Here is a 19,858-nt window from a genome sequence, read left to right on the forward strand (position 1 = left end):
TTTCTTTCAGTGGGGCTGTGGGGCGTTTAAAGCAGCTGCTGCCAGGGACACTGCCTAGTGTACACTTCTGCCTGGCTGGTAAGGGCCGGGAGAGGGGGGATGATCGTGCAACCGCCGGACTCCCTGTGGGTGTCCTTCATACCCGGCCGTCGGAGCCGGGGGCTGTCTGTGTCCGGCTGTATTCATACAGGGCTGCACGTTCTGGACCCCCGGCTATTTGAAAACCCGCGCTGCTGCAGCGGCAGCACGAGATTTTAAATAGACGTGCAGCACTGTGTGAATACAGCGAGCCGGGCAGCCCCCGGCTCTCTGCGCTTATAAAGTTGTTCCTGGCGGCGGCGATGGTGACGGGCCGGCTGTCCCTGTTAACGCGAGCGGCCCGAGGAAAAAAACAAAACGTAGAAATGACAGGGGGGGCACGTGCCCGGGTGCCCCCCCCCCTTAAATCCGCCAGTGTGGACTACAAGGAGAAAGCTGCCACTCAGACAGAATGAGCTGCTAAATTGCCAGAGAATTGGGTTTGGATTGCTAATCGCTATCCACTCACAAATCCATACGCAATTCCCGAGCCATAAAAAGTTTTTGCCGTCTGTGCAATTATGAGTAACTCTGAGGCTTCCACTAATCTGCGGCTGAGACAGAGTGAAAGTGGTCATCACAGACCCTCCTCATAAACACTTGGGCATGCCTGTGTTTTTTCTGACACACCCAGAAAACTGCAGGGTTATGCCCTTAAAATGCCATCTTCTAGGCATTCAAAGTCCGGCCACATTGCGTTTGCCATCCATGCACGTTTTCTGTCTCTATACACCCTCACGTACGGTACACATATGCAGTAGTTTCATAATCGCTTGATTTGCAAATCTCTGATTGCCTATCAACTCTGAATCAGCCCAAACAGAGTGAGGATTTTGGCATCACTATATAAATGTTCCTTAATCATTTAGAAAATCCAGTCCCAATACATACTATGTATAGTAGAACATATTCTCTTGATGTAATAATGAAGCACCTTACTAAAAAATAAAAATTTGCTAACAGCATAGTAATATGATAGAAAATGTTGATGCTAGTCTTAAAATTATATTTGCTGCCAAATGTAATAGCCTCCAAGTTCTGAGGCCATGCAGGATGCCGGCCGACCTCGGAGGTTTTTAAAGGGTTCCTTTACAAGACATTATTTTGCCTTGTAATGATTATTCCTTCAGATAAACCTCAGAGTTTGGCTGGTATCCTGCATGGCTGCAGAACTTGGGGCTATTACATTTCACCATTGGAGTCCCCTGACCACAGAGGTAAATAGCACAAATGTGCATGAATTGCATTTGTTCAAATTCATATTTTGTGTCCCCTACAGAATGAAATGGTGACATGCCAACGCATTCCTTGTGCCCAAGACTGCAGTCATCCAGTGCCCTCTGTGCCACCATCTTGCTGTCCTGTGTGTGATCGTTGCTTCTATGAAGGAAAAGAATACTCTAACAGGCAGACATTCTCCTCTTTATCTGACCCATGCCTCCGCTGTGTGTGCCTGGAAGGCAGTGTCACATGCACCAATGTAGTGTGTCCTCAAGTCTACTGTGCCAGCCCAATAACCAAGCCTGGTCAATGCTGCAATGAGTGCCCAGGTACTGCAGTGTTACATATGCAAAGGTTTCCATTACTGTAAATGACATACATGTGTAATATACTGTACTTGTTTTGCTTTATGTCTGGAGGGATGGATTAGGGATAGGTGATCAGAAGTTGGATACCCCACCCCTGTATGGAATCCCTCCTTCCGGATGCAGGTGTCAGTATTCTTACTGCTGGTATCCCTACCGGCGGTCATCCTTATGTATCCCTGCAGCAGTTATCACTGAAAACATGATCCAAAGACACGCCTATGGCATCAACGGCTGGCTGAGTAACCCATGAGGTTATGCAGACTAGCCATCGCAGCTCCATTGTTGAGGTACTCCCACAAAATGGAAGCAGCACATTCACACTTGTGAAAGCACCAGGAAAATGGCACCCGAGGTCATTTCACGAATATTGACACTTTGATAGTAGCGGCAGAAGTGTTCTGCGGAAAAAAGCTAGCCAGGGAATGAGGACAAACAGAGGTTGCATTGCCACATAAGAAGAGTTGAACAATAGAACTAATCATAGGTGCTATGTGATAATATAATTAAAAGGTTTGCATTTACAGTACATTCCTTTTTCTGTAGTAGGATCGTCAGAAATTGATTGTGTGCTCTGAAATTCATCTGCGGACCTTCACCTCCAATGAATAAAAAAACATAAACAATGTGTAGTATTTTAAAAAATTCTATTGTGCCTGAATAGAGTGATAAAGATTCCTTTAAGAAGTGTTGAATGAGAAAGTCATACCCCATTTCCCAAGCAATTATATCAAACAGGTGTATAAAGGTTTCTTTTTTGTTATTATCCTAACTGTGCAACCTCCACCGTACCCAAACTCACACATTCTCCATCTAAATAAAAGTACATCATTTTTTTGTAAGTTTATGTATGTTCTTCATTGGAGGTGAAGATCCGCACACAATCATTTTCTCACAATTCTACTAAAGTAAAAGCAACATATTGTATATGCAAACCTTGTTTAAGGGTTGGTGGTGATGCCCTAATTTTTGAACCTTAGGAATACACCCAGGCTGCTTTCTTGTGCAACGTTTGGCAATTTACTGTACAATTTTCTAGAGGTTGCATCCTACCGTTCCATGTCAGTCTACTAAACACTGCGTCTAGTGTGGCTTTACTGTTATAAATGTTGGAAATGTTGATCCTTTGAAACAAAATAAGGGGCCATATGTAATAGGGTGTGAAAACCAAAAAATGAGAGATTTTGGGAGAGTTTTCCCATTTTTTTAAAGCGGCAATCATTTACACTAAAAATCACAGTATATGCAGTATAAATGATTGCCGCTTTTGAAAAAATGGGAATTTCTCCCAAAATCTTTCACTTTCTGATTTTCACACCCTATTACATATGGCCCAAGTGGTGAAATAATTTATCATTGACATACACTGCAATCATTTCTTAATAATACAATGAATACAAATAACATAAAAAGAACACAGTAACTCATAGCACTTACATGTAATTTTAATAATAAAGATAATTTTAATAGTTTGGATACAATTGTATTTATTTAACAGTGCATGTATAGTTAGTTGCCTTCTCATATCTGTGTCTTTAGTGTGTAGATACCAAGGGAAAGAATACAGTGATGGGGCACGCTGGGTGCCCCCCTCAGACCCTTGTCTGCAGTGTACTTGCTCAGTAAGTATCGGATGACAGATGACAATGATTGCTTTAGTGATAAAGACCTGAACAACTGGAGATGGACAATTCTGCTTTTTATATTATACCTTGTATGGTAAATGATCCTATTGCAAAGATACATTACATGAGTGATTATTATACAATCAAACAGAGACATTCTACAGATGCATATTTGGCTTGCAACCTGTGTTTTGCTGACATGCTGATCTTCAGATGTGACTTACAGTAGTTGATTGAGGTAAATGCATTGCATATTCATAAAGACATACTATTGGATGACATTACTTCTCTTCCAGTCAGGAAACATACAGTGTGAGCCTCCAGCATGTCCCACCCTGCCGTGTACCCAGCAGGTGACAGACCCAGGAGCATGCTGTCCTCGCTGCAGAGGTAATGCTCAATGTTATACTTGAATAATTATTCCACAAGTAAATGAATGGTAAAGCAATTTGACTCTGGCAACACTAGCGTATTTATAATAGGCACAGTGTGTGCAGTACACATTAACCCCTAAGCAGGGGCTGGCTGGCAACATTCAGCCCGGGAGCAAACACAAACATGTGGCCCCGGCTTTTCTAACAGCAAACTGCGTTGGAAAAAATGAGTCTGACAAATGAGTCGCAAAAGTGGTTTGTTTAAGACGCACAAGAAAATAAGGGGGGGGGGGGGGGGGGTAGTGTCTAAATCTAATAAGCCAGAGATGCTGACTGATTTCAATAATATTTGCTCAAACCGTTATATCAATTATTATTTTAAGCTTGCCTTGCACAGATGCGTCAATTTAAATAGAACAGTCTTATACAGGGAAACATAACCAGTATCCGTAAAGGTTTCTTATCAAACCATATCACACTTGATCAATTGATTTATATCTTACAATAATCTAGCTTGGATAGTCAGGATAACAATATTATTGGATCAGAGCTGAAACTAGACATCTTGGTGCTGTGGGCTAGAAAGATAATTGGTGCCCCCTTCCATTCCCCACATAGCATATGGGGAGAGATGCTTAAAAAATATAGGGAAAGGTTGTGGCCACAGAAGAGCAGCAATTCACTTTAAACTTGTCAGTAGTGTACATTATTCACATTACATAACACGGTAGAGCCCCTTATTCACATTATGCCACACAGTAGACCCCCTTATACATGTTACACCATGTAGTATGACATGTTATGCCACAGTCGGGCCGTTTATACATGTGATGTCACAATAGAGGCCCTTATATACATTATGCTCATTGTAGAGTCACTCATATACTGTACATTATGCCATGGTAGAGCCCCAATACACATTATGCCCATGGTAGTGCCCTCTACACACATTATGTCCATGGTAAAGCACTTATACACATTAAGCATGGTAGAGCAGTTGATATTCATTATGCTATAGTGGAGCCCCTTCGCCTCATTCATGGTCCTTCTCACACCTGGGAGCAGCTAAGCAACTTACTTTTGTTGTCGTGCCCAGTGGCAGCCACTCAACGGCTCCTGTGCCCTGCAGAAGAGAGTCGGGCACTAGGTGCACACATGATGATTGGCTTATTTGAGAGTAGGTGCGGGCCATGAGGCAAGCCTGACAGTCAGAGGGAGCTGTTAAGTATGCAGGAATTACATTATTGGCGCTGACCCGTGCAGTGGAATTCCTAAACACCCCTCACCCTAACTGGTGGCACTAGCTTCTGAAATGGCAGCCAACAGACAGGTGGCCAAGGAAGGTACTACCCAGCCGTTCTGACTAAAATATAGCAGCCGGGAATCTTTTTTCAGCTTGTTACTCTGCCAACAGAAATACAATGCAGCATGCAACTGCAGACAACCGGCTGCCCTAGAGCTGTAAAATTGTAGTGGCCCGGCCCAGCTAGAGGGGCCCACACCACATACACTGCTCCCATTTCTTTAATAATCACCTTTCAGGAGTTCACTGTTAGTGGCAGAAGGAGCACAAATCATCACCCGGGAAAAGGCATGGTGGCAATTTTCCTTGTGTCTTGGTCATGCGCAGTAGACATGATACAAAAAAGGAAAGGACTTTTATGGGGGACGCACTCAATGAAGTTGCTGGGAAAATGTACACGGGCCCCCTCCTCTCTTAAAATGCCCCTGTCTGTCAACATTTCAACTTTATAACAAAAAAGGAAAGGGAAGTATTCCTTAGGGGCACTCTGGATTAGCATCTGGTTATATCTTAATTAATGTTGTTAATACATTAATAGGGCGCATTAAAAACATAGTTTATTTAAAACATAACCTTTATTGATTAATTTATTAAGAATGGCGAAATATTAAAAACTTAAGTGAGAAAGTGATAATTGTGCAGTAACGTGCATTATAATAAAATTATTTAAAATACATTTGTTGTGTGTGTGTCTTATTGTTCAAAAAGTTTGTGTCTGCAATACCAATGTAGATAGCCGAGTAAATATAAATAATTGCTTTAATTGGATATAAATCCGATACCCAAGGGACAAGTGTACATTACAGGATGTTAAGTGCAGCAAATAAATGATAATGGATGTGTATTATCTGATATTAATGAATTTAATTATAGAAATTCCACAATCAAACATCCTCAGCTCCGCAGTGCCAGAAAAAGTCTGTGATTAGAATACTGATCAGCAACAAAGTGTCTTTCTATCTAAATGTTGCTGTGGATCTGCAATTGTATCTTTCATTAGTTAGTGTATCCACACATGCATTCTGACCATTGATATTCTGACACTGTCTACTGAGTTTTCAGTGGAGTGAAAAGAAGTTTATAAGAGTGCATTATAATGCACGTTATTTCACAATTATCACTTTCTTACTTATGTTTTTAATATTTTGCCATTCTTAATAAATTAATCAATAAAGGTTATGTTTTAAATAAAATCTGTTTTCTTGGGTCACACTATTAATGTATTAACAACATTAATTAAGTTGTTACCAGATACTAATCCAGGGTGCCCCTCTAAGGAATACTTCCCTTTCCGTTTTTGTTTCTAATGCTGTGTACACACGGGGGAGATAGGTGCTATAATCGCTGGGAATATGGTCGCAGGCGACCATATTGCCAGTGATTGGGAGTGTGCCCCGGCGATAAATCGCCAGGTGCGCGCTCCCGTTTTCTGCCCCATTGTAATCACTGGTCGCAGGAGCTTGCTCCTGCGACCAGCTAATTACCCCTGCGGCACCCCCAGCAGAGGTTCGTTTTCAACAGCGACCATCTCTGGTCGCTTGTTGAAAAAGAGACCCTGAGCAATATATTGCTCAGCAATATATTGCAAGCAATATATTGCTAGCAATATATCTCCCCCCGTGTGTACGCACCAGACGTTGAACACATATTCCTGGATGCACCTCCCCCATTACCAATTGACATTATATACAGTAATTTAGGGGTGAGATAGCTATACCAATTATAAAGCTGTGTGGATTTACAACCTCCATCAACATTTCAACATTATGACATTCAACATTATATGATGTCTACCTTTTGACAGTATATTTTGCTAACAAGCTTTTAATCTATTATTTATCTTGCAGGCTGTGTATATAATGGCCGTGAATACAAAGACAATAGTAACTGGGTTTCCAGTGTGGACCGCTGTATGACCTGCATGTGTGTAGATGGAGTGACTACCTGTTCCAAGTTACAGTGCATCACATCCTGTACTAACCAAATAACACTGCCTGGGGAGTGCTGCCCACTGTGTGCAGGTGAGCAGTCAGCTCCACTATGAGCCAGTGCCAGTTAAAACACCCTTTACGCTCCACCTTGTGTGACCTTTTACCTTTATTCTGATTCGCAGTAACTCTGTACTCCTTATTATCATCATCATGTATCCTGACTAAGCTCATTGTATAGTATGAATTCTCTGTTTCTATGAATTCTATTGTCACTTGTTATGTGCTATCTTCCCAATTTCCACTGTATTGTTCCAGTCATTTGAACATTTATTTGTGTAGTAATTTTTGTGACATTGTCATCTGCAGACTGTAAAGCTAATAGAAGAGTGTATGTTCCCGGCGACAGCTTCCATCCATCAGATGACCCCTGTGAGATCTGCACATGTGAGGTGAGGTGTAGGCATGAGACATTCTCCATGATTACAGTAACTGAAAGTGTAAACAGAGCACAGGTAAACATTAGCACTACAACAGTCATTACACAATACAGCCAGGATGTAGGGATGCAAAATAGTTGTCTGGGTACTGCCCAGGGTGGTTTGTCGTTGGTAGATATGAACGATTATGAGTGAAATGAGCCTCAGGTATAGACGGTACCTGGGTAGGAGAGAGATTTGCGCATAGGATGCTGTGTCCAGGGTAGAAGAGAGGTGAAGGTCATTGGCTGACTGGAGGGGGTGGGAGGAAGTGTGTAGTGAAATAAGTTTAGAGATCCGGGAGCAGTGTAGTTAGAGATGGCCTTGTATATGAGGGCGAGTAGTTTGAATAGGGTTCTGTACTTAAATTTGAGCCAATGCAGATTGTATTGAAAGGGCTTGGCAGAAGAGGAACATTGGGAGAGGAAGATAAGTCTAGCTGCAGGGTAGCTAACAGACTGGAGGGGAACATGCTGAGAGCGTGGGAAGGCCAGTGAGGAGAATATTGCAGTATTGGAGCAGTGTGATGACTAGTGATTGAATAATAATTTTATTCACACTCTGGACCAAATGTACTAAGCTTGAAATGTGATAAAATTAAGAGTGCTAAACAACCAACCAATCAGCTCCTTTTCTGTAATATTTCAAACACAGTCTCTGACATGGTCGTTAGGAGCTGATTGGCTGAAGGTTTCTCACTCTCCATTTTATCACATTTTTATAGCTTAGTACATCAGGACCTCTATGAGAGGATGTGTCGCTGGAATCAACAGTGTTTAGCCAGAGATTGGATAAGGTGGGGAGGACCCAAGCAGCAGAGATTGAGAATGCCGGAGATTATGGTGTTGTCAACAGTGAAAGAGTTATCGGGAGGGGGGGGGGGTGGACTCTGGATGGAGGAAAGATGATGGTTTTGTCCATATTGAGCTTTCAGGAGGAAATACAAGACTAGATATAAGATTATATACAGTACATTGATTATACAATGTAAAGGTATGTGCATCCTACAAGTAGATGTCACTGTTACATATTTTTCAGCATTTATTAAAATAACATATGTTGCTTTCTATTCCCTGTATAGCGCTTACCAGATGGTCGGCAGTATAGACGCTGCAGCAGGAAGCAGTGTCCCAGCCTCGTGGACTGTCCCCGGAGCCATATTTTGTCACCTGCTGTAGGACAGTGCTGTGCCAGCTGTGCCCGTAAGTTTGGTTAAAGTGATCACAATATGCGACATTAATGCGGGTCATGGTCTGATATTTAATTATTCTATTTCCAGAGGCTCTGAGCAATTGTACGGATTTACTGGTGGGAAGTGAGATACAGGCCATCAATGATCCTTGTTACACCTGTATGTGCAAGGTACAATATCATCATTTCGGTGGAGCCTGATTGTATTGCCAGTGACTGTGCATGATGTGGGGCTAGTTGTGTAATAACTAATAAAATGCAAAGGTGCTGCTGTTGAATATTTGTCAGTGGATTTGACACCATGGGCAGTGTTCAATGACCCTAATAGCGATGTGCAGCTAATCCTGTTTAGGATTCGCTGCACAGTCGCCGTGTTCCAGAGGGCTGGAGCCCTTGCTGCCAGCCCTCGCTTACACACTATTCAATGAGGCAGGGGCTCGCTGCCCCTGACAATGTCCGCCGCAGGGAGCCGGAGGATGTCGGCAGGCAGGGAGATGGAAGTCTTCCCGCCTGCTCCAGAATGTATGTGGAGGGTAGGAGAGCTCCCTGGGACCCAGGCAGCACAAGCTGCCCCCCCGGGAGAGCCAGCAGGGGACTGGGTATGCACTGCTCCCAATCGTGCATATGTAATGATCAGGAGCAGTGAATATATGAATATGTAATGAGCAGCTCCCGGCCCCCTGCTGGCTGTTATGTGTAAAAAAATTAAATATATATTCATGTGCTGTAAGCACATAAATAAAAATCGCATGCCCCTTCTCAGAATACAATTCCTGATTTGTTGACACCAAATTAAAAAAAAAAACAACATTGTTTTAAAAGTTCACATTCCACTTCACCATGAAAAGATGGCGATTGCTACACGGTGACACACGGTGAAAATCACTTAGAAAGCAATTCGCCATCTTCTCATTGAATACACTCACGGCGAATCACATTGAAAAACCCATTGAAAAACCACAGCGAGTTGCGTAGAGTATCAGACATGGTACTTGTGTATTTTGGCGGCGCCCCCGATCTCCATCGCGCGATGAGTACGTCGCATCGCATGCCATGCACCCGATGGCATGTGATGCGACGCGATTTTTGCCCCCTATTCGATGAAAGATTGTATAAGCACCCTAAAGGGTGCTTTTAAGCACCCTAATGGGTGCTTACAATGTTAAATGCACCCCCACGACAACCCCCCACTATAAACGTGAACCCGAAGCGTGGCGAGCGGCGGCGGTACGCGTCCTCCGACCTTTTCATACCCCCACTATCCACGTCGGCGTGGAGTTGAGAATAGAAAGTGTGGCGAGTGCAGCGAGCCACCGAGCCACCGAGCCCGAAGCGTGGCGAGCGGACGCGGATACCTTCACAGTTATACCTTCACAGGTATACCATGCTGCGGAGGTTCTCGCTAGTGATATACTCACTACAAATATTGTAAATGGATATTTCAGAATGTTGTAGCATTTGCAGTGCAATGTTGCAGTCCAGCTGTGCTTTAGTATGTATTTAATACCGTCATTACATATAAATCCCTATGTTCTGTGATTATTCCTCAGGATCTAACATGGGTATGTGAGCATAAAGCCTGCCCTGTTCTCAGCTGCCCCCGTTCAGAGCAGATCACCCATTCTGGATCATGTTGCCCTGCGTGTAAAGGTGAGGAGAGTACTCCTAGTTTAGTGGATAGACAGCCTTCTAGATAAAACATAGATAAATGTGAAACTCCCACTGAATATTTGTCTCATTCCGTGTTTGTCCAGTAGTATTGCAGTTTGGGCTTGGCTATTTCAAGTCCTAACGCCACCACACCACATAGCAGACATAAGTAACTGCTCAGCTCTACAAAAACAGGAGCTTATAAAAAGTTGTCTCTAATCCCTTTTCTTCCCTGCAAAATGCATATTTTGCATAGTGTGTGAACTTCATATAACCCTACGTATCTTTAGCTATGCTCAATCACTTTTACCACTTGCACCTCCTTATGTTTAGGGTCCAGCACATGGACTAGAAGGTGCGCAGAAACCTGCTTGACGCAGCGAAACGGTTTGTTCAAACAAACAGTGTCTTATGGTGATTATCAGACACCTGTAACTGTATGTAGGCAAGTCACTGCTAAATCCGGGTTTATGTGCAATATATACTGTAAGTGCCATTTGAAATACAGCCCAAGAATAAGTGGCTTTGAAAAATTGATCTACTAAAATTGATTTACTAAATATAACCTTGGATGCATAATAGAATTTCTCAGGATTTACTGGGGGAATCAGCAGCAGCAAGATAAGGCCAGGAACTGTCTTGTCTAAAGACGGTTCCTGACCTGGATAAGTTGTGAACTTAGCTCATGAAGCTCACCTCCATTACTGGTATTCACTCTTCCGCTAGGTAAGACTCCTTGCTTCTGAGTCACCCTGCTATTGCAACTCATATCAAACAAACTTTTTTATGTATAAAGCATTTTGTTTTTGTTGTAGATATTTTTAAGTACCAAATATTTATTTGTTTTTACCTAGTGTATCTTTGTCCTCAATGTAATACTGTATATTGATATGCACATCCATTTAACAGTCCTACTAGTCTAATAAATCATATGTGGTGACACTACAAAATAACACTAACTAAGAAGCCTTTTCCTGACAGAATGCGTGGTTGAGCTTGAAGGGAGACGGGTTCCAAATGGAGAGACCTGGACAGACAAACTAGATCCCTGTATCACGTGCACATGTACTGTGAGTATTGCATTGTTTCTCCCTATGCATTTGCTCATTGGTGAATATTGGTGCACTCCGGTGGGACCTGGGTTTCAAAAGGTTTAGGAGACTTTTTAACCCTTTGAGTGCCAACGTCCTTATGAGAGATGCGCAAAATATCTGCTAAAAATTCCAACATCTCTGTGAGAGATTCGCAAAATAGAAGTGTCAACATCTTAGAGATGTGCCAAATATTGGCTAAATATGCCAGCTTTGCTCACATTTGTTATATGAATTCAAATAAAAAAATGTTGTTTAAACAAGGTTTTATTTCCTATATAAGGAAAACATTACAGATCAGTGATAATTAAAAATGTTTGCTTGGCAATTTTCAAGGGTAAGCTGGCTTTCCACATCAAATGACATATAAACCCTCTTCTCCCTGAAATATAGTGTTTGTTGAACCCCAGCATTCCTACAATCACCAGTTGGAATGTATAGGATCTAAATTTTTATTCAAATAAGGACTCTCAAGTCAAAGCCTTATCCACTGTTTTCTTAGTCAAGGATTTGACTTGTGGGTCATTATTTGAAGACCCATGAGTGCCTCCACTGCTTCCCTGCTGTTTGTTGGGCATGGCATGACCTTACTAAACACAGTGACAGGGGCTAATCAGATGCAAGAAGATGCTTCATCTTATGGGAGTGTTGCAGGTATCCCCCTAAAAGATGTTGTATAGATGCTTTCTTGATTACTTGAGGTCCTACTTTAACAGATTTGGGTCCAGACAAATAACAATCGTTATACACATGATCATGCATCTCCCCCTATATGTCATGATCCCATCAAGGACGGTCACATTTGTCAATAGTAACTGATGACCAAAGATTTACTTCTTTTTTTTTTTTTACTTCTGTGTACACATTCAAGTTAAATCATACCATTTCTTCCATGTGTGTGTTATATTTAATGCCCAATTCACACAGACATCTTCCAATCTCTGAATAGAAGCAAAGAAATTCAGCAACATCCTAGCAACAGGTGCTGAATAGTTAATTAGGGAAGACTGATAGGGATAGATTTTCTCTCTAAGTGCTCACCAAGAGGAGATACCTATGGCTGGAATAGCCAGGCTAGACATCTGCTGATCTCTCTGCTCTTCTCCCGCTACTAATACTGCCATTTCTCTGCATGGTTGGATCTAGCGTTATTTTCTCTAAAAAATGTTTATTGTATTCTAAGAACATCAATTTCAATTGAAAAACTTTCCTAAACGTAGTATTATATTATGAATCCATTTGCACACTAAATACAGTACTTACACAAGTACACACATTCTCATAGCAGGCCCCATGCACATTATAATAGCACTGCCCGTGCTGTCGCTAGCTCTCTGTGTATGAATGAAAGGGTCTTCACCATCAGAAGTGGTAGTGGAGATTTTAAATCACTTTTTTAATATGTTTTCCTATTTAGGTTTTTGGCTATTCCGGGCATTGCAATCTATGATAATAAGCATAGTGTGTTCATAAGATTACTCATATGCTAACGGTGTAAATACTTTTATCATTATTTGCCCTTTACAGCTGGGACATGTTGACTGTGAAATACAGGAATGTCCCCCTGTGCAGTGCCAACAAGGGGAGCAGAGAGTCAGGACACCTGGGACATGCTGCCATGTCTGTCAGGGTGAGTAGCGCTGTTTCCTATGGCTACTTCTTCTGTGGCATGAAGTTCAAAGTGTTTTACTAATGTCAACTTCTCACAGCTCCCGCTGTAGCTTGCTGGTATCAAGGCCAGAGGTACTTGTCTAATGAGCATTGGCAGGTGGATGAATGTACAGCCTGTACCTGTGTTTCCGGGGAGGTGCACTGCCACAGCGAGAGGTGTCCCCAAGTATCCTGTACTGCCGTGAGTAATAGCACAGTATTATGAGAGGATTATATCTGGTTAAGGGGCAATAACACCACCAAAAATAGGGTCAACCATTATTTTTTCAGCTTTAGCTTCATAGTGACACATTAAGCCTGTAATAGCTTTACATCATATAACAAACATTTATCCTGGCTCCTTATCGGAAGAGTGGCAATGAAACCTCCCTTTAATGCCAGCATAGTACATGATAACAAATTATTATAATCAATCACAGAAATATCACTTAGCACCAGGTATCACAGCTGTTTAGAATATGCACGTTCTCTATCCCAGGATGAGACTCCAGCCTTGATCCCTGGCATGTGCTGCCCCCATTGCATCCCTCGCCCAGCCACCTGCATTGCGTTTGGTGACCCACACTACAGGACCTTCGATGGGAAGATGTACCACTTCCAGGGTAGCTGCACCTATGTCTTAAGTGAAGACTGTGAAGGAGGAGACTTCAGGTGAGCAGTAGTTTTTCTCTGAGCATTGCTTCTTTAGAACAGTATAGTACAGTGCAATGGATGATCTTGTAATTGTCCTGACTTCCCTATAGTATTCATGTGACAAATGATGATCGTGGACAGCGTGGCGTGTCTTGGACAAAAGAAGTGACCGTACTTATTGGGGATGCTGTGGTTCAGCTTCTTCAAGACTGGGTGGTGGTGGTAAGCAAAGGGTTTAGGATTTATCCATTCTCTGTCACCATAAGCAACAACGCAAAGCTAGTAACAGTAAATGCTAAATTATAACAAAAATATAAAAAGATTCCCAGAAGAAAAATGAGTGCTAGATGCACCTGTGTCTTTATGCTAATGTTGTGACCGACTCTGGGCCTACTGAGACGTCTACTGGCAACATCAGAGCTTGCACCAGTGCTACAGCAGGTCCAGTTCCTTGTTCCTTGTGTCCTTTTGCTGGATACTAAACCTGTTCAGAAATAATCATTACGTATTGGTTGTTTGATCACCTTTATTTACAGTAATTCTACCCACAGGTTGATTACCAGACTGTAGAGCTGCCTTTCCTAAAAGAGCCTTATATATACATTGAGAGAAAGACAAACACCATTCTGCTGAACAGTAACATTGGAGTGAAGGTACTGACTGAGCATATATCATCACATGGTTCAGACCCAATTGTTTGGGGCCAAATTCGATTGTGCGGGTCTGTGCATGCGCATGGACGAGTATGCCCATGTGTAGACCACCTGTGCAAATGCCTTCTGTGAGTATCATGCTCACCGGGGCGTTTACACGGGCAGGGGAGGGAAGGGGAACACCCAGCATTGTCAGGACATGCTCATAAAAATGCTGGGCGTTACCCTGGGAACACTGGCGTGTCGGTGCTGCATGGGGTGGGCGGCTGATTTCACCTGCCCCAAATTCTGCCATCTCCGTCAGATGACTTTTATTTGCAAACTGGTGAAAAATGATTTGATGGTGAGCGACATTCACTAGCCATCGGCTGCATGTATGCGCACTCATCCCATCGCATGCAAATGTGGGGATTCCCGCATAATAAAGAATAACTATTGCCACCACTTTTGATGCTGTGATTTGGGTGGTGGAAGCTTGAGAATGTGTAATGGGAAAAAAAATCATAGAAATTACTCATTCTATGTGATTTTCCCCCCAAAATAAAATAGATGAATATTGGATTATTCATTTCTGGATTACAACGCTATTTTAACCATAACAAAAAAGTTCAGTGATGACGTTATATTTCTGATATCCTATTCTGCCCTAAAAGATACGTTTCTTATTCCTCCCGTTGGATTTATGCGTACCAGGTACAATGGAATGGGCGTTCTCACCTCGAGGTCAGTGTACCTGGGACATATCGTGATCACCTATGTGGTCTCTGTGGAAATTTTAACAATTACCCCCAGGACGATCTGCGTGACCGCAGAGGGCAGATACTTCTGTCTGAGGCTGCTTTTGGAAACAGCTGGAGGGTGAGTTTGCTGTTAGTTGTTGACCAGAAGGGTTATGTAGTTATGCATTCCTAGTGGAATACATACGTCAGTAAAGAAAGATACATAATTTCTACCTTATCCCTTTCGTAGTGTTACTGATTTACTTTCCACACAGGTTCAAAGCGGCAATGACTCTACCAATGACTGCTGGGATGGGCAAGATGTGGATCCCTGTAAACAGGCTGGATATCGCGCCAGAAAGGAAGCCAACGAGCGCTGCAAATTGCTGAAGAAAAGTGTGTTTGAGCCATGTCACCGAGTGGTCCCTCCTGAGATGTTCTTTGCATCATGTGTGTATGATCTGTGTGCCTGTGGTGCAGGAGACGAGTGTCTCTGTGATGCTTTAGAAGCCTACGCATCAGAGTGCAGAGAAGCTGGTGTCATCTTACAGTGGCGATCCCCAGCTCTATGCGGTAATTACATGCTTTATTTGGAATTTTTTAATTCATATCCAAGCAGATACAAATAATTTTCAGTATATACTTTTATATGTTCTTGTTCCTGCTTTAAATCATATACAGATGAAGTAGACTTATTTCAGCAGTTAACTCATCTGGCGTGCCAGTTACCAGCAACAAGATATATATCACACTTTTTAAAACATTGAACATAGATCAGCTTTCTATCTGTGATGCCCAGCAGAACATGCTGTGCCATGTATACCAACAGAAACTTCCCTGGCCAGACGCTCCCTCAACACATATAATACAGTACATATACTCTGCCTGTATATCGCTCAATGGAAGAAAGAGCACTTCATACTGCCCTTCCTCTAGAGCAGTGATGGCTAACCTTGACATTCCAGCTGTTGTTGAACTACACATCCCAGCATGCCCTGCATGAGTTTAAGCATAGCCAAATTGTAAAACTGTAGCAGGGAATGCTGGGATGTGTAGTTCAACAACATCTGGAGTGTCAAGGTTAGCCATCACTGCTCTAGATGTTGGAGATAATGTAGACTTGAAAGCAAGCAATTTTATAATTGTTTCTTTAATTTGTGCAAAGAACTACTGTATATAGTGTATAGGAGTGGTACAATAAATGTTGCCAACAACAATACACAGGGTATGTGAATTTCATAAACCACATAGCAGAAGATGAAGGAGGAGAAAACCTCTGGGCACATGGAAATATACTACTTTCTGACCCATATATCCCCCACCAAGCACATCACCACTACACCAATACCATGTTTCTATAGCTTCCAGGATTTGGGTAAAAATATGCAGATGCTGCAAGATGAATTAGCAGTCACAGGGGTACATTTACTAAAGCTTCTAAAACTGAAAAGAGACGATGTTGCTCATAACAATAAGATTCTGTGGATCATTTTCTAGGATGCAATAGAGAAATGATAGAATTTGGATGGTTTCTACAGGCAACATTATCTCTTTTCATTTTAAGAAGCTTTAGTATATTTACCACCATAGCTAATTTACAGCTTCAGTTTTGTTTATTATACAGTATTGTCATTAAGGTGGAAATGTATCAAACCATTGAGGGAAATAAAGGAGAGAGGTTGTTCATAGCAACTAAACAGCTTCTATTTTATCTAGCACAGTTTGGAAGCTGATTGATTGGTTAGTTCCACGCTTTGGGCGGTATTCAATCTTGGGCACTATTTCCGCTGGGGGAAATTGCGGCCGCCACCTATTCAACGCTGCCATTTCCCACAGCATTGAAGGCAGATTACAACAAAACAGATCCAACTTTAAAACAAGTCTAATCTGCTTTGTCAGAAACGGACGTGGGTTTTCAAATTCACGTCTGTTTCTCCACAATCCGTGGCCGTTTTCTCCGACATGCCCACTTTCTGACACTTGACAGCCAGAACGTTAAATTCTGGCTGTCGAGTTACAGTTGAGTTGAGCAAAAACTGCCCAGGATTCATACTGTGGTGACGTTCCAACAGTAGGAATTCCAGATTGAATACCTCCCATTATCTTTTTAAAGGTTTGCTATAATTGCCATTATTGGTAATCTTACTGTTGTACAGTGCACCAGCACCATGTTAGTGCAACGTGGACAAATAAAGACGCCTGCTCTATTTGTTAGGGACAATGTATGTACTGCAGCTTATTTTCTAATTCTTAATGGTTTTCTCTTGAAGCTGTCGGTTGCCCTCATGACAGAGGTTACGTGTTTGATGAATGCGGCCCTCCCTGCGCCAAGACCTGTTTCAATAAAGATGTTCCACTGGGAGTACTGGAGTCTCACTGCTTTAAGCCATGCGTTCCCGGGTGCCAATGTCCAGCGGGACTGGTAGAACATGAGTCTCACTGCATCCCTCCTGAGGCATGTCCGAAGATCATACATGGAAACATGTGAGAACAGCGGGACCAGGACATATGAATGTGTGAATTGAGCTGTAAACCAGATCTTTTCTACAGTATATCTCTGGAAGAAGAAGTGCTTATAGACTGCTGTGGCCACACCATGGCCAGGTTATGTCAGCTGTACTCATCACATTCCTGTTGTCAGTTCACATAATATTCCCATGCCTGTCCTTTATCTCTCCATGGTGCATTATTTTAGCTATCTTCTCTTTCATCAAGTTTCTACATTTCTAGAATATTAGGCAAAAATGTTACTTCTGGAGAAGATGGAGGAAACACAGCAACACTTTTGTATAATATTATTTAATTTAGACAAGCAAGTAAAAACATTGTGATTGGGTCCATCGCTAGAACAGCTCCTTGCACTGGATTACACTGTTTAAAAATGTATAAACTATTTTTAAGAGTCCAATGTACCCAATGCTGCATGCAGGTGAATAGGTGTTTCATTTCCGTCCTTGGTGATTCCGTTGATCTCAGGAAATGTAATCAGTTTTCTGCAACATCTGGTTAGAGTCAATGGAAGACCAGTAAAAAAGGTTTTAAAGAGAAATCTTCCCTAGCTGTGCACAATATTAAACAGCAAATAATAAGCATATCAAACATAGCAACTGAAACAAGCGACAGGTTGCATTGTCCTTGATGTCAGTACATTCTACACCAACAAAACTACCAGTACTTTGAATAGAACTCGACATAAAGATTAATATTTGTGGGGAAAATATATAAGCAGCTCCAGCGATGTGTAAGGGGAAGAAGGCATGCTGATTGAAATGATATGGTAGTTACCCTGCATAGATCATTTCCAAAGCATAGAATGGGTAATGCACAGTACAAAATCCTGTATGGTAGTGCATTCTGCCAAGCTCACCTGCATTTGTGGTTTATATCGGCTAACGGGAAGAGCTGACGTGAGGACGTTCCTTGCACAGCACAGAGTGGGCACATATGTGCACTGAGTATAGCTGAGCACTTCACAAAGGAGATTGCCATCCACGCAGCAAAATCAATGAAATGAGGGGTGGAAAGAATCTATGTTACGTGGTGTCCCTTGCTGTGCAGGCCGGGAAACATCTAATTACAGTCTCTATAATATGTGCACCAGCTCTTAGCTGGCAGAGAATAAAATGTATTATAATAGGGTACATGTTAGCAAATATACACATTTTGGGCCTGGTTTTGGTTGGCTTGCAAAGCAGCGGTGGGTCGCTGCTTTGCTAGCTATGAAACAGCACCCCCCGGGTGTGCGAATAACCGCCCCCTGCTAAAAACCTAATGACCTCGCAGCACTGTGAATGAATGTTTTGCATATACATATATTCGCAGGCTTGTCTGCGGGCCCAAAATCATTGGATGGTTCTGTAGCGTTTGCTAATCTAAGTCAGTCTCCAATTACTTAGATTAGCGGCGCCCTGCTCCGAGAACAGGGCGGACAGCAGACATCCGGTGATGTCATCTGCCAGCCCCTGGAAGGCAGGTGGCCGCCCCTGTTCGCATGGAGACGCCCCCCCCCCCCCCCCCCCGACTATGCAAGTCTCTGAAGGCGCCTGCCCGCAGAGAAGACCTGCACATGCGCATATTATTTGCTCATGCACATGCACAGATCTCAAACATAAAACTCCTTGTACGAACCTACGAGGGAGTTCGCAAACCAGAGTCACCCCTTGTCTTGGATTTTTGAAGCATGATTTAAAATGTAAATTTTAAGGGAAAGGAAAACCTGGTAGCATGGTTTGCCTCTGTACTTTCATCTGCAAAACTGCAGACTCACACCCTATTACTTTGCCCTGTAGCAATGCGTCTTGTGCCTTCCACTTAAGTCATTATTTATAATCACACTATGCAGGGGTCTCTAGTGTACGACTCCCACAGTTCTGTTAGTTGGGCAAGATGTTGACTAAATAATTCTAGGTGGGATTATCCTTTCCAAGCATTGGTATAGGAAGTAGCATATCATACTGTGAGAGGAACATGGGCTCACCCCGCCTGCTCACTGTTTCCCCAAACTTTGTGAAAACCACTGTTTTTTTATACCTATAGATTTCTATATTTATATATCCACTTTTTATGACTTTGTATTCACAAGATTATGCCATGTCCTGATTTATATTTATTGTTCTGTATGCGTTAATTAATAAATATGGTTTTAGTTCTGTTTTAGATGTGCTTTACTTGTTTTGTTTACTTGTTTAAAAATGATTCTCCTCTGTTGTTGCATGGTCCCCTCCGCTACATTATTCTATGAAAGATGCCCTCTTACACACACTTCAAGGCAAAAAAATGTCTGGCATGGACCTTTATAATGGAGCCAACACGAAAAAAACCACGGCTAATTCCATTTTTTACATTTGTTTCGAACTTTATTGGGCGGTATTCAATGA

At 42.3% G+C, this 19,858-nt stretch overlaps 1 protein-coding gene across 1 annotated transcript in view; it reads left to right on the plus strand.

Annotated features, from left to right (window-relative positions):
• Positions 1–19,634, plus strand: part of KCP (kielin cysteine rich BMP regulator) — a 120,338-nt gene extending 100,704 nt beyond the window's left edge. The window contains exons 37-53 of the mRNA XM_083183269.1: positions 1,358–1,628; positions 3,204–3,286; positions 3,586–3,679; positions 6,814–6,987; positions 7,264–7,346; positions 8,455–8,575; positions 8,653–8,735; positions 10,115–10,214; positions 11,196–11,284; positions 12,833–12,935; positions 13,015–13,157; positions 13,455–13,627; positions 13,720–13,831; positions 14,161–14,262; positions 14,956–15,120; positions 15,257–15,554; positions 17,252–19,634. Of these exons, the coding sequence (XP_083039395.1) occupies positions 1,358–1,628; positions 3,204–3,286; positions 3,586–3,679; positions 6,814–6,987; positions 7,264–7,346; positions 8,455–8,575; positions 8,653–8,735; positions 10,115–10,214; positions 11,196–11,284; positions 12,833–12,935; positions 13,015–13,157; positions 13,455–13,627; positions 13,720–13,831; positions 14,161–14,262; positions 14,956–15,120; positions 15,257–15,554; positions 17,252–17,469 (2,412 nt within the window). The 3' untranslated portion in view covers positions 17,470–19,634. The remainder of the gene's footprint in view (positions 1–1,357; positions 1,629–3,203; positions 3,287–3,585; positions 3,680–6,813; positions 6,988–7,263; positions 7,347–8,454; positions 8,576–8,652; positions 8,736–10,114; positions 10,215–11,195; positions 11,285–12,832; positions 12,936–13,014; positions 13,158–13,454; positions 13,628–13,719; positions 13,832–14,160; positions 14,263–14,955; positions 15,121–15,256; positions 15,555–17,251) is intronic.
• Positions 19,635–19,858: the final 224 nt, after the last annotated feature.

Source organism: Crinia signifera, chromosome 4 (assembly GCF_055691185.1).
Source record: "Crinia signifera chromosome 4, ASM5569118v1, whole genome shotgun sequence".
In the NCBI taxonomy this organism is placed as follows: Eukaryota; Metazoa; Chordata; class Amphibia; order Anura; family Myobatrachidae; genus Crinia; species Crinia signifera.